The sequence below is a fragment of the Anas platyrhynchos genome, chromosome 5, assembly GCF_047663525.1.
Source record: "Anas platyrhynchos isolate ZD024472 breed Pekin duck chromosome 5, IASCAAS_PekinDuck_T2T, whole genome shotgun sequence".
In the NCBI taxonomy this organism is placed as follows: Eukaryota; Metazoa; Chordata; class Aves; order Anseriformes; family Anatidae; genus Anas; species Anas platyrhynchos.
Genome location: NC_092591.1, coordinates 53,362,227 through 53,379,194, shown reverse-complemented (window position 1 = coordinate 53,379,194; position 16,968 = coordinate 53,362,227). Strand labels below are relative to the sequence as shown.

The following is a 16,968-nucleotide window of genomic DNA, read 5'->3' as shown; positions in this document are numbered from 1 at the left end:
ATGTTTCTTCCTTTTTTTAATTTTAATTTTAACAGGAGGCCTTGGAAAAGATCATGAAATACTGAGGAGAAGGATTGAAAATGGGGCTAAAGAACTTTGGTTTTTCCTCCAGAGTGAATTAAAGAAGTTAAAAAAACTAGAAGGAAGTGAACTGCAAAGACGCATTGATGAATTTCTGTCTGATCTGGGTCATCAGGAAAGGTATTTGTATTAGTTGCTTCTGCATTTATATTGGAAGGACTGTGGATTGACTTAAGTAAGTAAAATACTGATGTATTGCTTTAAAAATTTCGTAGGATAAATTACTGGTGTGATATTACTGGCTAAAATAGCATGTCTGAAGCATGAAAATAAAATTATAACTTTATTTAATGGGATATAAATTATATATTCAGCTTATGTCACTGTAGCTTAGAGTATGGCCCTTTAACTTGATATTTGTTTTTTAATTGGAAGACTTGTGTCTCAGAATGCCAGTTGTAGCTTTTCAATTGCATCTATCTGTATGTATACATGTACGTGTATTTGAACATACAGCAAAACCATGAGAAAACGTTCAAAATATTTCTTTTTGATATTATAAAAATCACATCATATAGTATCTGATTATAAATACTAGAATATAAGTTCCATTGATTGTGGGGATATTATATAATTAAAATTACTTTAAAATTTGGTGAGATCTTAATTTCAGGACTAATTGTCATTCTGAAAAGTCACTTTTCCCCTTAATTAAAACTTAACAGAGAATATATCAAATAGAAATTACCTTTGCTTAAGTTTTCATTATTATGTTGGAATTGTATTTTCAGTTGTTGATATTTGGCCTCCACATTGTTGATATACCTTTTGTTGAAATATCATTGTTGAAATACCTAAAACATTCGCTGTAAGTCTTGTTCATGCTCAACAAAATTATTTCAAGAAGTGTCAAAAATTAAGTAAGATCTCTGTAAGCCTATTATATTTAAAATGTTATGTTCCCAACAGGATTTCAGTGGCAATTTCTGTCTTGTTAGTAAATAGTTAACTCCAAAATTTTCTTTTGACTAAATATACCACCTTAAACAAGTATCTCTCCCCCAAAATCTGATGATCTGCATGTTTGAACATTGGTAGTAAAGCATGAGCCTTTGAAAATATTACTGTAGTAAAAGGAAAACCTGGTAAGAAATTTTTGGAAGTCATGTAAACAATATTAAAAAAAGAAAAGTTTAAAAATATGAGTTTGATCATTAGTGTGGGCAAAGACTTCAATCTATTTAATTTTGTAATTTAATCTTTCAAACCCCAGAATGTCACAGATTGATGGAGTTTAAAGTGAGAAGGGACCATTCAATTATCTAGAGTTATTATCTGTATAAAATAGGCCATTATGTTTCATTTAATTATTTCTCTGCTGAGTGCAATAATGCATGTTTGACTGAAGTAGTGCTTGGCCAAGCAGTATTTTCTGAAAAACCTCAGATCTTCCATTGAACAGTCAACCAACAGAGAAGCTGCCACATCCTTATGGTTTCAATAGTTATTTCTACTCAGAAATGTTTGCTTGCCTCCAGAGAAGTTATTTTCTCTTAGGTTCATGGGCTGCAGGTCATTGATTTTTGACATATCATTTAAACTGTGTGTGCTGAAACTGGAGCACATTGTATTGCAAACTTACTGATATCCATCATGGGGACCAAATCACTGCTGTACACATTACTGATGTGTTTATATACTCTAGATTGCAGCAGGCAGTAGCGACAGTGGAATCTTGAATATTGTTTTGATGCCAGAATATTTTTATGTCCCTACCTCCCAGGATGAATTTTTCTCTTACTCCTTTCCTTCCAGCACCGATGACTATTAATTCATTAAGACCAACTTTCAAGTTATCTTTATTTATGTCTGACAGCCTTATCTTCATATCCATCTTTACTTAAGGATGAGATGAAACTCCTGGTAGAAACACACTTCTTTACACTGAATATTAAAATTGTACATTGTAGACTTCTCAAAGTTTTAAGTCCCACCAAAGAAGTCTGTGTTACTTGAAGAAGTTTGTATATGTGGTACAGTGAATAACAGCTGTGCTTTTTTTTTTTTAAACAATTTTCTTGTTGAATAAGATCAGTCTTTACATGGTGTTTATCAAAAGAAGAATATCATGGAGTCTGTTGAGTCTTAGAAGCAGATCTGTGTAGAATTTCCTGTGTAGTGAGGTCCCCAAAGAATTCTGATGTTTTTTAAGTGAAAACCAAACAGCCAGACACTGTTTCAAAGATAAATAAATAAAGTGTAGACTAATTTTTTGAAATATGGAAATTCAAAACAACTGTAAGAGAAAATATACAAAAATGTTCCTACAGTATTCAGTCTGTGTACTTGGTGTATTTGCAACATTGGCTTCAGGTAGAAAAAAGATCTTGTGCTGCAGAACGCACCTCTTGGTTGCATCTATTCCTTAGAAAGTTCATTCTTTCACTTTTGAAGTCTGTCTCCCCCTTTCATTTTAGTCTCAGTCTTTCCTAAGCTACAGGAAGATTCCTGGCGCCTTGTGTGCACATCTTTCAGCCTGTGAAGCAATGCTGTTTACGGGATGTCCTTTTTCCTTAGGATGCACTGTAGCTAGCCAGTCTCTTTTTCCCTACACACAGTCCATATGATCTTTTTCCTAAAAAGGAATGTAAATTTACAACAAGCAAGTCAGATGCTGTCACTCACTCTGAGATTCACTGGAATTTGGCTGTTTTGGTAATTGCTGATTGAAAATATTATTGCCTCTATATCTGAGATAAATGAAATACTGTATGTTAAGCTGGTATTACTATATTTATATATGTACATAAATTTACTTACATATTTTGTAACATATAATCTAATTTGGGTTAGAAAGCTTAGGGTTAAGTGTAAGTACTTAGGGCAGTTTCTAGTGTCTTCATTATGTGGGAAAGTGGATACAGGGGTAGGAATTCATGCAGTGACAAGATAGCTGTCTAAGCAAAGCAGCTGATTTTTCTAGTTGCTTGTGAGGAAAACTTTTGTCATATTAAAAACTTGCTTGCTTTTAGAGATGATAGACTTAAAGACAGTTTCTGTGTCTCCAGCTAAGTAGTATTGGAGTTCTTTGGTAACCTTAGTGGTGTTGTGCAAATGGTCTGTTGATAGCATGATAGCACTTCTGTCTGATACCTTAAATGCTATTTCTTGGCTCTACCCTAGGGGTTGTGTAGATTTTCTCACTAAGGGTGCTGGTCTTGATAGATGTTTTAACTAGTATTTCAGTACTTAGTCTGTTTCAAAAACAACGTAGTCCAGTGCAGAGTTTCCTGTGTTGGAATATGTAATTATATTATTGTAGTTGCCATAGGGAAGAGGGTCTTTGAGAGTAGCTTCATCTTAACAGTGGAAAGACTATTTGATACAGAGTTTACAAAAAAGAAGAGATTAATCTACTAGTTGCCATGACTGTGTCCTATGTTGGCTTTCTGTTGTTTGCCAAGTGGCTGTTACCATGTTTCATTCCTTCTCATCCTGTTGAACAGTTGTCATCATTGTATTTGTGGTAGCTGGCCAAGGTTTGATGCATAGTGTTGGGCATATTTTCACATTATTTCAGTTTGGTGGAACATCTAACATCTTTTTTCCTCTGAGTTTTTACTTATTGATGTACAGCAGTGTCTAGGATATTTATACGTGATTTTGCCATGTGGATAGAACAAATGTCTAGACTTTAAAAACATGATAAAAATGACCCCTCACCTCCCCGCTTTTTTTTTTTTTTTTTTTTGGGGGGGGACAATCAAATGCAGATGAAATACAGAGCCAGATTCCTTACTCCATTCTGCTTTCTAGGAGCAAAATGTTTCCAGAGCAGCTCCAAGATTTAGTTTATGATATGAAACAAAAATAGCAACAACCAGTTGATATTGTTGGTTAGTAACACAATGAGACTACATTTGACTTAATAAGGATCTACGAGTCCAATATCTGAAATTCTTTCTGCCACTTTGCCACCCGCAATATCCTCTAATAATCCTATTCAGGCTCATCTTTCGTTTGCACTTAGCTATCTCAGGCTAAGTGATCACCAGTCCCCCTACTTTGTCTCTCTATATGGAGCCCAGCCCTGATCTTTGATATTTGTCCATGTCTTTTATAAATCTGTCTTATTAAGCTATTGTGGTGGTCTGCTGCACGCAAAAGAATGTAGCAGAATTAAATCTAAAGAATGCACGTTTCCTAGCAAGAGCAATCAAAGAAAGGAGGTGTCCATGACTGTATGTTAAATCTGCAGTAACCTATCGTCATGTCTGTGTGGTAACATGTGAATTTCTTGTTCCTGGTTTACTTCAGAGTTTTACAGAGTAAATATTTTTTTAACAAAGGATTGTGAGTACTTTCTGAAACCTCTTGCATGAATTCATAAGATAAAGTTTCATGGTCTCAAGATAGTATTGACTGCCTGTTGACCACAGTAAAGTGACTACATTCAAAGAGCATCTTCTCTAGTATCCACAAGAATGATTCAGGATGTTTTTTCTAGCCCATCACCTGTTTAATGCTATAATTACCTATTGTTAGGGAACATATGTTAAATGGAGGACACAGTCTTTCTCGGTTGCTGCTTGGATTGTAGGGTGGGAGGTGACATGAAGAAACTGGTTTTGAGGCTATCATTGGAATAACCGTTTCATTTTTCTTTGATTTCATGTATTCCTTCAATGTTAGGATTGTTTCCTATTTTCTAAAGATTGTTTCCCATTGTTGTTTATAGGTCAATAATGACGGACTTGTACTACCTCAGTCAAACAGATGGAGCAGGAGATTGGCGGGAAAAAGAGGCCAAAGATCTAACAGATCTGGTACAGAGGAGAATAACTTACCTACAGGTAGGAACAATACAGCTTTTAAATCAAGGGAAATTAATTCAAAAAAAAATAACATTTTTTTTGATAGAAGTTGTATCTTTTTAACAGAATAATTACACAATAATTTTAAGTGAATATTTATATATGAATGAATTGAATACAATAGAAATAAGAACATTTGTTTTGAGAATTATTTTATGCATATGTGGAATAGTAGTATTTCAGGCAAGAGAGGATAATAAGAAACAGCTATTTACAGTTCTATTTGTAACTGGCCAGAAGTATATCTGTGCTGTGTTTTTTTTTTTTTTTCTTTTTTCTGTATCCATGGTTTCCACTTGGTTGTACTTTTCTGTTTGGATTCTTTATTTTATTACAAAAGTTAAATCTTTGCTTTGTATCTACATCTGTTAGAGTATAAGAACGTATATATGTTCATAGTGTTAAAAATAAAACATGAAAGTCTTCATATGCAAATTCTGAGCAAGCAGCCCACTCTGAGGAATGAGTACACAAAATTGAAGTGCTTGTATAGAATGCTGTACAGTCCTAGTCTGTTTCAAAAATTGTGTACTCACAGGTACTCATAATATTTGAGCTCATAAAGCCTTTTTAGTGTATATATATATGCCTTGTGTATGTCTATAAGATTTAGACAAAACTTAAATGCTTACCTTATTTTCTAGTGAAATTGAAATAAAATTACCTACAAACTGCTGAAAGCCCAATTAGATCTTCCTAAAATTTCTTTAGGTATGTACAGTATATAACAAAGGGCTTTCCTTCATGTAGAGGTGACTTGTTTAATAAAAAAGTAAAAACAGTACTAAGAGTGAAACCAATGCCAATTCACAACAAATGCAGAATACTAAATAATATTTTGTATTTGTAGCAAAACTAGTAAAAGACTTTCAGAAAGTATATTATGTCACGAAGTACTTCTGAGAAGGGTAAGTGTTTTTATCTCATTACATTGAGAGGAAAACCTGATAATCACAATGATTAGGTGATTTATAGAAAGTTGTGGCATTAGGTTCAGAATTTGAATTGGGTCTAATATACTTGGGTCAATTTCCATCATGCAGGCTGTTTTCATTTCTCTGTTTCTTTTACAAATTAGTTAAAAAGGAATCAATCCTAATATTTCTCACATGGGAAGAACTGAACATTTTTTCATATTTGTTCATGTATTTAAAATATAAAATTAAGCATTATAGGTTCATCCTGTAGCACAGAGAAGCATATAATAAAGTGTTTTCCTTCTTCTCTCATTTTTTTTTCTTCAGCTTCTGTATTACAGAAGGAATTATGCTGTTTTTTTGTTTTTTATTAGCTCGTGACCAGTAGATGATAGAGATTAAGAACATTGTATTGAAGCTGTACATCAGATCCAAATTTTATGCAGCCATCTTACATGGAAGGATCTAGAAAGGGCATGTGTTTTCTTAATACTTGTCTTTGAGATTTAAATTGAAAATGGTAGTATGTGTTTTCCAACAAATGTAGCTATAACTTTGATAAAGGTTGATATTTTTAGCAAATCAAAAGGTCATTAAAAAAATCACTATTTTTGTGCTTCAAAAATAAGCAGCAACACATTAAAACAAATTAAATGGATGTTTTATGAACAGGTATTAATACCCTGTTGTTTTTTTTTCGTTTGTTTGTTTTGTCATTCTCATATATAATTACTGTCATCTCTCTTTGCCTTTTTATCTTTATTCCTCTGACTGAAAAAAAAAATAAAAAAGAACTCTTGCCTACATGCCTATACACCAAGCTGGACATAAGCTTTTGGAGCTCTTCTAAAGCTTAAAATATCTCTTGTCTTGACTGATTGATGATTCAAAACTGGAATGTGGCTGTGACTATGTTTTGAAGACTAATTGATGTGTTTTCTAGTAGTTATGTTTAAAAATACATTTGTGGATTTCAGCAATTTGAAGAGTGTAGTGCTGACTGTGAGTAAGCAATGTAAAGCTGTCCATGGTCTGAAACTACAGATATGCACCTCTATTCATAAAATAACCGTGTATAAAACACAAAACAAAACAAAAAACAACCTTCCCAGCTCCATACCAAAAACTCTGATGTGAAACATCCAAGTAATATTGGGGTGGGGGGGGGGGGGGGTGGAAAATAATAGTACAGCATGGTTTCTTGCTGGGACATGTTGAACCATGATAGCTGCATTATTTTGGGACGTCTCCCTGGGAAATCATTCAGCTGAATGATTGTGCATAGTGATGACTGCTACTTCATTTGGATGGTATTATCATAAATTTGATTTAATGAGGCTACATTTAGCTTGTTCCCTGTAGTTAGAGCAACACTTAAAAGGCTAGGAGCTTACGTTTAAGCAAAAGACTGTACATTCAGAGATGAGTATGAAGAGAAGTCTGATGTTTAAATCGTCAGACAAGGGCTCCAATAGTACTGTGTAGTATAGTACTCTATTCTAGAAGTAGGATAGAGCGAGAAAATGATAAAAAAGGGGATAGTTTGCTTTTTTGCTCTTTCCTTTTTTTGTTTTATGTATTTTAGGGATTTTATGATTCACCGTGCCATCTTCCAATAGCAGAATATTTTTTGCTTTTAATTAAATAAAAAACGCAAATCTGGCATTTTGTTCAAATTTTGAGGTTAAAAATATTAGCCAGGTAAAAAAAATGTTATTAAAGTAGACAGTAACAGCATAGTCCACCATAGTCATACTAATTGGTTGGGGTGGTGTATGTATACATAAGAGAGACTTCATTCAAAGGTGTCTGCATTTACCAGTGTTTTTGTTTATTTAATCTGTAACTTTTTTTTTTCTGTCTTAAAAAAAGTGTATTAAATTTTCTCTCTTCTCATCCCTCCCCCCATTAAAGTTAATAATAGGTGTTTTTAATAAAAGCAATTATTTTGATTATTTTGATTGCACATCTCTGGCAAAAATTTTTTTGCCAATATAAAAACTAAATTTTTTTGTAAACAGTTTCATTGTGTATTGAACAGTCTTTACAGTTTGATATTGCAAGTTCATCTTGTTTTTTTTCAGTTCTTCTCCCATCTTTGTCAGATCATTGAATTAATTGCACAGCAATGGAAGAGAGGACTTGATTCCTTCCCTAAAAGACTAGAAAAAAACAAACAAACAAACAAACAAAAAAACATAAGCAAATGAATGAATCCAAGCATTTTAAAAGTTAATCTTTCTGGGCAAAATAGAAAGACTTAGAAACAAAACAAAATAATTAAAGAGGAAAAGCAGATGGCAAGGCAATTTTTCTGACTTTTTTTGTGAAGGTATAAAAAGGAATTGAGTTCGTTCTATCATTTCCATACTTTAAAGAAAATGTAAAAATGATTTGAGTATTTCTTGAGACATGTCTTGTGTCACCTTCATTAAATTTTTAGTAAATTCAGTTTCTGTAAGTATGGTATTAGGGTAATAACCTGTTTACAAAGTGCAGTCACTGCTGATACCTACAGAAAGTTTTATTCTAGAATTTGTATATAGTGCATTGAGGAGCTTCATGTGTAGCCCACCTCCATGCTGCAATGTTTTTCTTGTGAAGTGTGTTTATTGTAGGAGTATAGGTGTGAGTTAGAGGAATTAACATTAGAGGCAGATAAGGCTAACTCTCTTTCCCTACAGCGTGGTAGTAATAACATGTAAAATCCAATTCATACTGTTTCTGATTAGCAAAGGAAGAAAACTCCCCACCAATACTGAAGGGGGGAGGTAGTATGAAAAGAACCCATTACCCATTGAAAGTACCTTCATAAAGAAGGGGGAATACAAGATTGTGTGAATTGTGTTTGTGGTAACTAGGATGAGGAAGACCTTTCCTTGACATCATTCTCTCAAAAACTGGGATTTTCCACAAAATCTGGGTGGGACTGTCTCCTCCATGAGACTGTGTAGCATTAAGTAATAAAGTATTTATTGAAAATATAAAAATCAACACCTTTTTTTAATTAACATTATTGTATTTATAAGGTTACCTTGTGATTTGTAGCAGACTGCTCGCCCACTCCATTCTTAACTATCCTGATTCATTAGATGATAATGCATTTTTCTAAACACTTAACATCTACAAACAAAACAGTCCTTTTTCTTAGTAAAATATATGGTAAATAGCAGTGTTTACTTGTGCTAGTTTGTCATGTATTTTGGTGGCTAACTGCCCACTTGAAAACAGTAGATGGTTATGAGGCGTTTAAGCATTACTTCTGACATCTTTCCCATCTGATCCTGATGGCTCTGTGAATATGCTAATTAAAAGACCCCTGGAGAAGGAGGCTCTTTGAGCAACAAGAGAAGTGGGAGATGGGAAATAGTCCCAAGCCTATTTTTACTCTAGTCAAACAATGACAGGGAACATTCCCAGACACTGGAACATAATATTCTATACTCTTAAATAGTTAGAACAGCTCCTGGCATGCTTTCGACTCATATGAAGTAGTTTTCTCCCAAATAGTTTTTTGGCTGTGCTTCAAAGTTAGCATGAGACACTTTTTATAAATTTGCTGTGTGTGTCTACCCTTTTCTAAGAGATTTAGAGAGTTTAATAACATGGGTGCAGCACATTCTATGCCAGCCAGAATAAGTATCAAGCACATTTGATTTCCCGGTATAGGTATAGCGTTTCAGATTATCACGTTTCTAACAGTTTTGACTTTATTTGACTTTTGCCGCTACTATTGTATGGAAATACATAGTAGCAGATTTCCAGATATAGATTCCAGAATACAGATTTCCATCTGAATGGAAAAATAGCAGAAAATCTAGTTTTGGAGCCACATGTTACATGAAGAAAGTACTGTTGTGTTTCACCATCTTTGAGTGGTTTACAAATTTAGTGGACCATGGCTTTGTTTTATTCAAGAGTCACTCCCTGGGAATAAGAAACAATAATTGAAATCATGACATGAATAATTTGTTTGGGTGCATTAGATCTATTTAGTCTTTTGATTTATTTAGAATATATGTGACTAGAAATATGGTCTGCTCTCATCATTCGTGCTGGTGGTTCCACATAAAATATTGCTATTTGTTTAAGGGAAGAGTAAATACCCACTCAGTAGTGAGTATTTCCCACTATAGGTATAATCTCCCTCCAAACATTTTCCATGTTTTCTCTTTTTTTTTTTTTTTTTTTTTTCAACACCAGTTTACATTATTACTTTCCAGGATTTCAGTCTTTCTCTCTCCCTCTCTCTTTTCGGTTTTAATTAGAGCTAGAAAATTGAGAAAAAGATCTTGTATTTTAAGTCATTTATTTAAGATGGCTGGTTTTAATACCATGAGCATTCTAAACACTTTGAGACTAACAGATGCAGAAGAATCTCATGCTATTAGGTAATAATCCAGTCATGGTATTTCTTACTGGATAAGAGAACTGCAGATTACAGTCATCTGCACTGAATTATGAGTTATGTACGTGAGGGAAGGCAGTCATCAGTGCAGATACACGTATACAGTTGACCTGATACCACTGAGTAACAGGATCTTGGAGTTACCGCAGGTAATTCTATGAATTCTATTTCCATGCTCAACAGTATTTAACAGTGCATCTACAGCAAGGATGTGCTGTGCAGTTCTAGCTCCTTAGTGTCAGGAAGGATATAATAAAACCAGAAAAACATGAAGAGGAAAGAAACAAGGATGATCTAATATATGAAACTGTCAACTCTGAGAACTAAGACTAATAGGTGAAGATTTCAGTCAAAGAGAACTGAGACGGGCATGTGACACACAGAGGTCTACAAAATCTTGATTACTATGGAGAAAGCAAGTAGGGAACCAGAGTCTGGTCTTTTCAGAAGACATATTACAGTTAAAATTAATAAATATTCAGAGCAGTCAGTCATAATAGTGTGGAATCTGCTTCAGTTTCTTTATTCTTCTTGTAAAGATGTATAGTGTCAGCATTTCTCTGGTGAACCATAGATACTAAAAATAACTTTTAAATAATTTTATTTAGAGGCTTATGGTTCCTGTTTGGTATATCTCAGCTAAAATAATTTTTAGATAGATGTAGAGGAGCCATTTTAAATAAGTCATATGAAGAGAAAGTAGCTACCTAAGTCAGTTATTTAAAAGAAGACATTCAAGGTTATTCTTTGAAACAGGCAAACCAATGAACATTAATTGAATCCAAGAATAAACACCACTCTGAGCACTAATGCAGTTTTGTAGATCTGCAATGTAATAGGCGATTTGCCAGCTGCAATAAAGAGATTTCAGCCAGACTTCTGTATCTCATTTCTATGTAACTACCTTTCTATGGCCCGTGTACCTCCTTACAAAGTTTGTTAAGTACTAAGAAAAAATTAGGGTGTTAGATTTCTCGCAGAGGAAACCTGAATGTGCTACTTGCCTTGTAACCTAGACAGGCAAGGTCATTTGCAGCCTAAAGGACTGTATAACTTATTAGGGGAAGAAGGAGTTGGAAACTGCCAATGCCTAAAAGGTAGAAAATAATTGCATATTTCCCTATTTGGGTGAGTTCAGCTGTATCCATTTAGTGGACACCTTCACCACCACCCCTGATGTTAAATGAAAAACTGAAATGCTGAAGTAACAGAGTAGTTTTTGTTTGTTTGTTGATTTTCGGATCAGAGGTGTTCTCCCCTCCTTTACACATATGAATCCACAAGTTATGTTTTTTTAAGTGTTTTACAACTTAGACTATTCACAGTATGTTTAAGGTCTTAGTTCTCCAGAAGGTGTTTGCTGGATTTTTGAAAGATCTGATTTGTTCAAAGCTTGAATTATAGAAAATTTCATTTAAAGTCAGTTAGATATGAGAGAGTTTATATTCATGCTTAGATATCAGTATTCTGGCAGTTTAGCTGAAAACTAACATTACATCCTAGGGATTTTATAAAAAAGTTTTTTGGAATGCAGAAGTATATCTAAAGACATGCAAGTATGAATGTATACAGCAAGCGACTGTGTTTTACAGAAAGAAAAACTTAGGTAGATTATATTGTTGTTTCATTTACATACCTAAAACTATTTAATGGTTGGTATTTGGTATTCACATCCCACTCACATATGCCTCCTTTGTTGTGCTTTCTCGGATTATAGAAGTATAATGGTACCTTATTTTATAGGTAGTACTCTTATCAATCTGTTCAGCTATGTGTTTTATGTTCTGTATATGGTGTGTAGTAAGTTAGTCTGGGAAGTAGTCCATTAGTAAGTCCATTCTGTAGACAGGTGAAAATTTTCTATTTTTTTTTTAGAAGTTATGCATACTCATTGAAAAATAACTAATAAACTTGGAAAAACACCAAAGCAAAATTAAGAAAGTGCATTACAGACCTGAGAATCATGTTAGTTAAATGTGAACTCTGAGTACAAATGTTACGTTCTTCAAACAGATTTACAAATGAGAAAATAATTTAAAATCATGAAGGTATTCTATTTTACATTAGGATAGTGAAGTATGCTCAATAACTGTTCATGTTCACTGTGAAGAAGGCACATAAAATTTTCATGGAGCTGAAGCTTGCTCATTCATTTTAATGACATGTATTATAGCAGGATGGCTTGTGTGATTTATGACATTTGACAGTTTTTCACACAAAAAAGTATGTATGCCTTTGTATATATCTTCTCTTCAGCTTTACTTTTTCATCCATACTTACAGAACCCGAAGGACTGCAGCAAAGCTAAGAAACTTGTGTGTAATATCAACAAAGGCTGCGGCTATGGTTGTCAACTTCATCATGTAGTCTACTGCTTCATGATCGCTTATGGCACTCAGCGAACACTCATTTTAGAGTCTCAGAATTGGCGCTATGCTACTGGTGGCTGGGAAACTGTCTTTAGGCCTGTAAGTGAGACATGTACTGACAGATCCGGTACCACCACTGGACACTGGTCAGGTAAGACTTAACTCAAAAAATTTCTCATAATTTTTTTTTTTTTTTTTTACAACTTCTCTCATGTACAACTGTTTTGATACTTCTTCCTTGGTTGTTATGTAGAACATAATAACTATGATTGCAATTGCATACATAAGCATCTTTTGAATTTTATTTATTCAGTGTATTAAAAAAATAATATACTTATTAAGACGCCTCTAGTGCTTTGGCAGAGATTTTTTTCTTAATTCAAGTTTTAGGTTTGAAATATAATCCTTCAGGAGTCTGCATCTGTGTTTTGGGCCAGGTATGAGTCCAATTTTTGTGGGAAGAGAATAGTAAATAGAGGCTATTGCTGGTAAACTATAGCATGTTTGAAATAAAAAGCAAAATAAATACAATACAAAATAAAAAAGATAATAGTAAAACAATAGGCATTCATATACACCCATACACACCCCAGATTGAAATAACTTCTAATATAAACCAAACTGACTTGAATTTCAAGTTGTAAAAGCAGTGGCAATGATAAAAACCTTTCTATTTGTAGATCAGTCATAGAATCATAAAATGGTTTGGGTTGGAAAGGACCTTAAGGATCATCTAGTTCACCCTTTCTGCCATGGGCAGGGATACATTCCACTAGACCAGGTTGTTCAAAGCCCCATCCAACCTGGCCTTAAACACTTCCTTGCTGAGAGTGCACTCAATCCCATGTTTGTATCATTGACAAAGGTATTAAATTGTACCAGTCCCAAGGCAGACTCCTGAGGGACACCACTCATCACAGGACATAGAGCCATTGACTACCACTCTCTGGGTGTGGCCTTCAAGCCAATTCCTTTTCCACTGAATGGTCCACCTTTCAAATCCATAGCTCTCCAATTTGGAGATGAAGATGGCATGTGACCGTGTTGAAGGTCTTAGAGGTTGAGGTAGATGACATCAGTCATTCTTCCCTTGTCAGCTGATTCAGTCTCACCATCATAGAAGGTCACCAGATTGGTCAGGCACCAAATACCCTTGGTGAAGCTGTGCTGGCTGTCTGGGATCACCTCCTTGTCTTGCATATGCCTTGACATTGCTTCCAGGAGGATCTTTTTCATGATCTTCCCATTTCAACCCTTTCCAAAATGGTGTTGATGTTTCTTTTTCCAGTCACTGGGGACTTCACCTGACTTCCAAGACTTTTCAAACATGATGGAGGGTGGCTTGGCAACTTCATCAGAGAGTTCTCTCAGGACCCTGAAATGCATGTCATTGGGCCCCATGGGCTTGTACCTGTTCAATTTCATCAGGTGATCTTAACTTGAACCTGATCTTTGATTACAGTGGAAGAGACTTTGCTCCTCCAGCCCTTGCCTAGAGGTTCAGGAGCTCAACAGATATCTTAGAGGTCTAAAATCAACATTTTTTAGTTTTTCAAAATGCAGTTTAAAGATAGCTGCTTAAACATAATTGTGTATTTTACACATCGAGACAGCATTTGTACCTTAGATCTGTTCCTCAAAACGTCAAGATGCTAAAAAACTTCAGCTAAAAAATCTAGTTGGAAATGAGATTTTTTTCCAGAAATTAGGTTTTAGAAATGGTTGAATATTTTCTAAAAATAAGTAGATTAAAAAGGAAAATGGATATTGAAAATTTCAGCTGAAGTTTTACTCATGCTTGGCAAAGTAAGCAACTGAAACAGCCATCTGGACATGGTCTTGGATAGCCTGCTCAACGTGACCCCAGAATTTAGTTAGAGGCAGTTTTTGTGAGCCTTGCATTTACTATAATAAGCTATAAACCAGTGGAGCACTTATGCACACACGGCTTAAAAAAACTACATATTTTCACAAAAATCTTGAAATAGATAATTATTTCCTGCAGTATGGGCTCTTGCTGATGAAAGTACAAATAATGTTTGCTTTTAGCTCTCTACAGATATTTTTAATTTAGTCTCTACATCAGGATAACTTGTTTGAAAGCTGAACATGATCTTGGTATGATCAGATTTTCTTCTAATTAATGAATGCCAGTAGTTTGAATTTCAGTGCTCTAGAGAGAGAAAACATTCAGCAAAGAAGACTCCATCTATGATCCCTACTAGCTAGCCACTAGCACTACAGAGTGTGTTAAATTCTGATCTGAAATGGCGTGATCACTGAGGAAGAATGTTACTGACAGTTGATCTGTTGTATTATTTCCAGTGTGGCTTCAGTATGAATCTGCAGAGAATACTTAATTGCCAGTAAATTTGAAAGATATTTTATCTTCCTGAGGTTTTCTATGTTTTTCTTGTCTCCCCAAATTGATATAGATTTTGCTCTCATTTTTCTTTTATCACCTGTCCTCTCAGTGTCTGAAATTCTAACCAAAATTAAAAGTTTTGTCTGCAGAACTGCACCTTTAACATTTTTTCTAACGTATTCTGAAATCAGCATGAGATTTCCAAGATGTTTACAATAAATATATAAAAATGCGTTAAAATTTATAATTATTTACATTTATTGTAAACAATATACTCCTACATACTGTACATACAATGCTTTGTATAGAAGATTTTAATAAAAGTTGTTTTTAATTATATATATATATAATTATTCAAGTGAATACTTGTAACAGGATATCAGTGTAAATTACAGAAATAGGCCAAAAAGTCAGAAAATATCATTTTAAAGAATTGCTTTCCTATAATTGCAAAAAGTGCATAGAATAATAATTGAGTAAATGGTGTTTCTTTCCTATAATGACAAAAATTGTTTAAATCTGTACATTTGCCTTTCTTCTTACCAATTATATAGACTCTTCTTATCAATTATATAGACTCTTCTTGACACTTATTTTAGTTGCACTATCAACATTGAGTTTTGAGGTTTCCAAAATCTATCCTGGGCAAAACAATTTAGATAGCAATCTCTTCTACACAGAATTAAGTGTTTAATATGGTCATTTGTTCCACCCCCCCCTGCTAAAAGTAGGGCCACCCAGAGCAGGTTTCCCAAGGCCATGACCAGACAGCTTCTGAGTATCTCCAAGCACGGAGACTCCACAGCTTCTCCGGGCAAGCTGTGCTTGTGTTCAGTCACATACACAGTAAAGAAGTGCTTCCTGATGTTCAGATGGAGCCTCTTGTGTTTGAGATTTTGCCCATTGCTTCTTTTCCTGTCACTGGGCCCCATGTGACACTGGGGTCTTTTCCTGTCACTGGGCTCTGAAAAGAGCCTGGCTCCAGCTTCTTCATCTTTACAGTCTCCCCTCAGGTATTTACATGTCGTGTCTCTCCCCCCCTCTTCATCATCTTCGTGACCCTTCAGTGGAGACTTTCTTGTAAGTCCATGTCTCTCTTGTAAGGGTAAAGATTAAGACTCTCTTGTAAGGATATTTTGAGCATGAATATTTTTAATTCCCACGTCATAATGTTCTGTTATCATTGCAACGTGCAGAAGAAAAAGAGTAGGCCTCATTTTTACTTGCTGATTTATGACAACTGGGTCATAATTTCCAATATTTCTCCAATAATTTCTCCATTCTCCAATAATACATTGAAGGAGGGCTATAAAAAAAACAAGTTAAAAAAAAATAAAGACGAAACAATACACTAAATGGGAAAAGAAAAGAGATTAAGGACAGGTCAGTATACAGTTAGACGTCATATCTGCATTACATGGTGGACAATGATATTTGCATGCGTAAATAACAGTATGTGCTTCCATAAAGTGCCAAGCCACTAAGATGAAAGGTATCTTGAAAAAGGAAATCTGAAACAAAGTTTCCTGTGGTAACATTTGAATATTGACTTTGCTGTTTCTAGTCTTGGTTTGATCAACAAATGTTTTTAAGGCAGGGCTGCCCAGAGGGCACAAAATGGCGGAGCTGTTCGTGTTCAGTACACATCCTTGAGTACTTTGTACAGTCTTGGGCCCCTCAGTTCGAGAAGGACATCGAGTCCCTGGAACATATCCAGAGAAGGGCTACAAAACCGGTGAAGGGCCGGGAACACAAGTCCTGTGAGGAGCGGCTGAGGGAACTGGGGGTGGGGGTTGGTCTGGAGAAGAGGAGGCTCAGGGGAGACCTTATTGCTCTCTACAGCTACCTGAGAGGAAGGTGTGGGGAGCTGGGGGTCAGCCTCTTCTCACAGGGGAGGCTTAGGTTAGGAATTAGGAGACATTCTTGTCAGAACAAGAGGTCAGGCATTGAAACAGGTTGCACAGGGGAGTAGTGGAGTCACTGTCCCTGGGGATGTTTTAAGGAAAGGTTGGAC

The 16,968-nt window shown here is 35.0% G+C and overlaps 1 protein-coding gene across 8 annotated transcripts in view; it reads left to right on the top strand.

Annotated features, from left to right (window-relative positions):
• The window catches only part of FUT8 (fucosyltransferase 8), a 99,378-nt gene that overhangs the window by 56,825 nt on the left and 25,585 nt on the right, over window positions 1-16,968 (top strand). For 7 of the 8 annotated variants that reach the window (XM_005019242.6, XM_072039063.1, XM_038179147.2 and 4 more), the window contains 3 exons: window positions 36-201; window positions 4,760-4,874; window positions 12,503-12,740. In XM_005019242.6, coding sequence (XP_005019299.1) covers window positions 36-201; window positions 4,760-4,874; window positions 12,503-12,740 — 519 coding nt within the window. Of the gene's footprint in view, window positions 1-35; window positions 257-4,759; window positions 4,875-12,502; window positions 12,741-16,968 lie in introns of those variants that run through there. The other variant, XM_013099246.5, reaches the window with a different exon arrangement.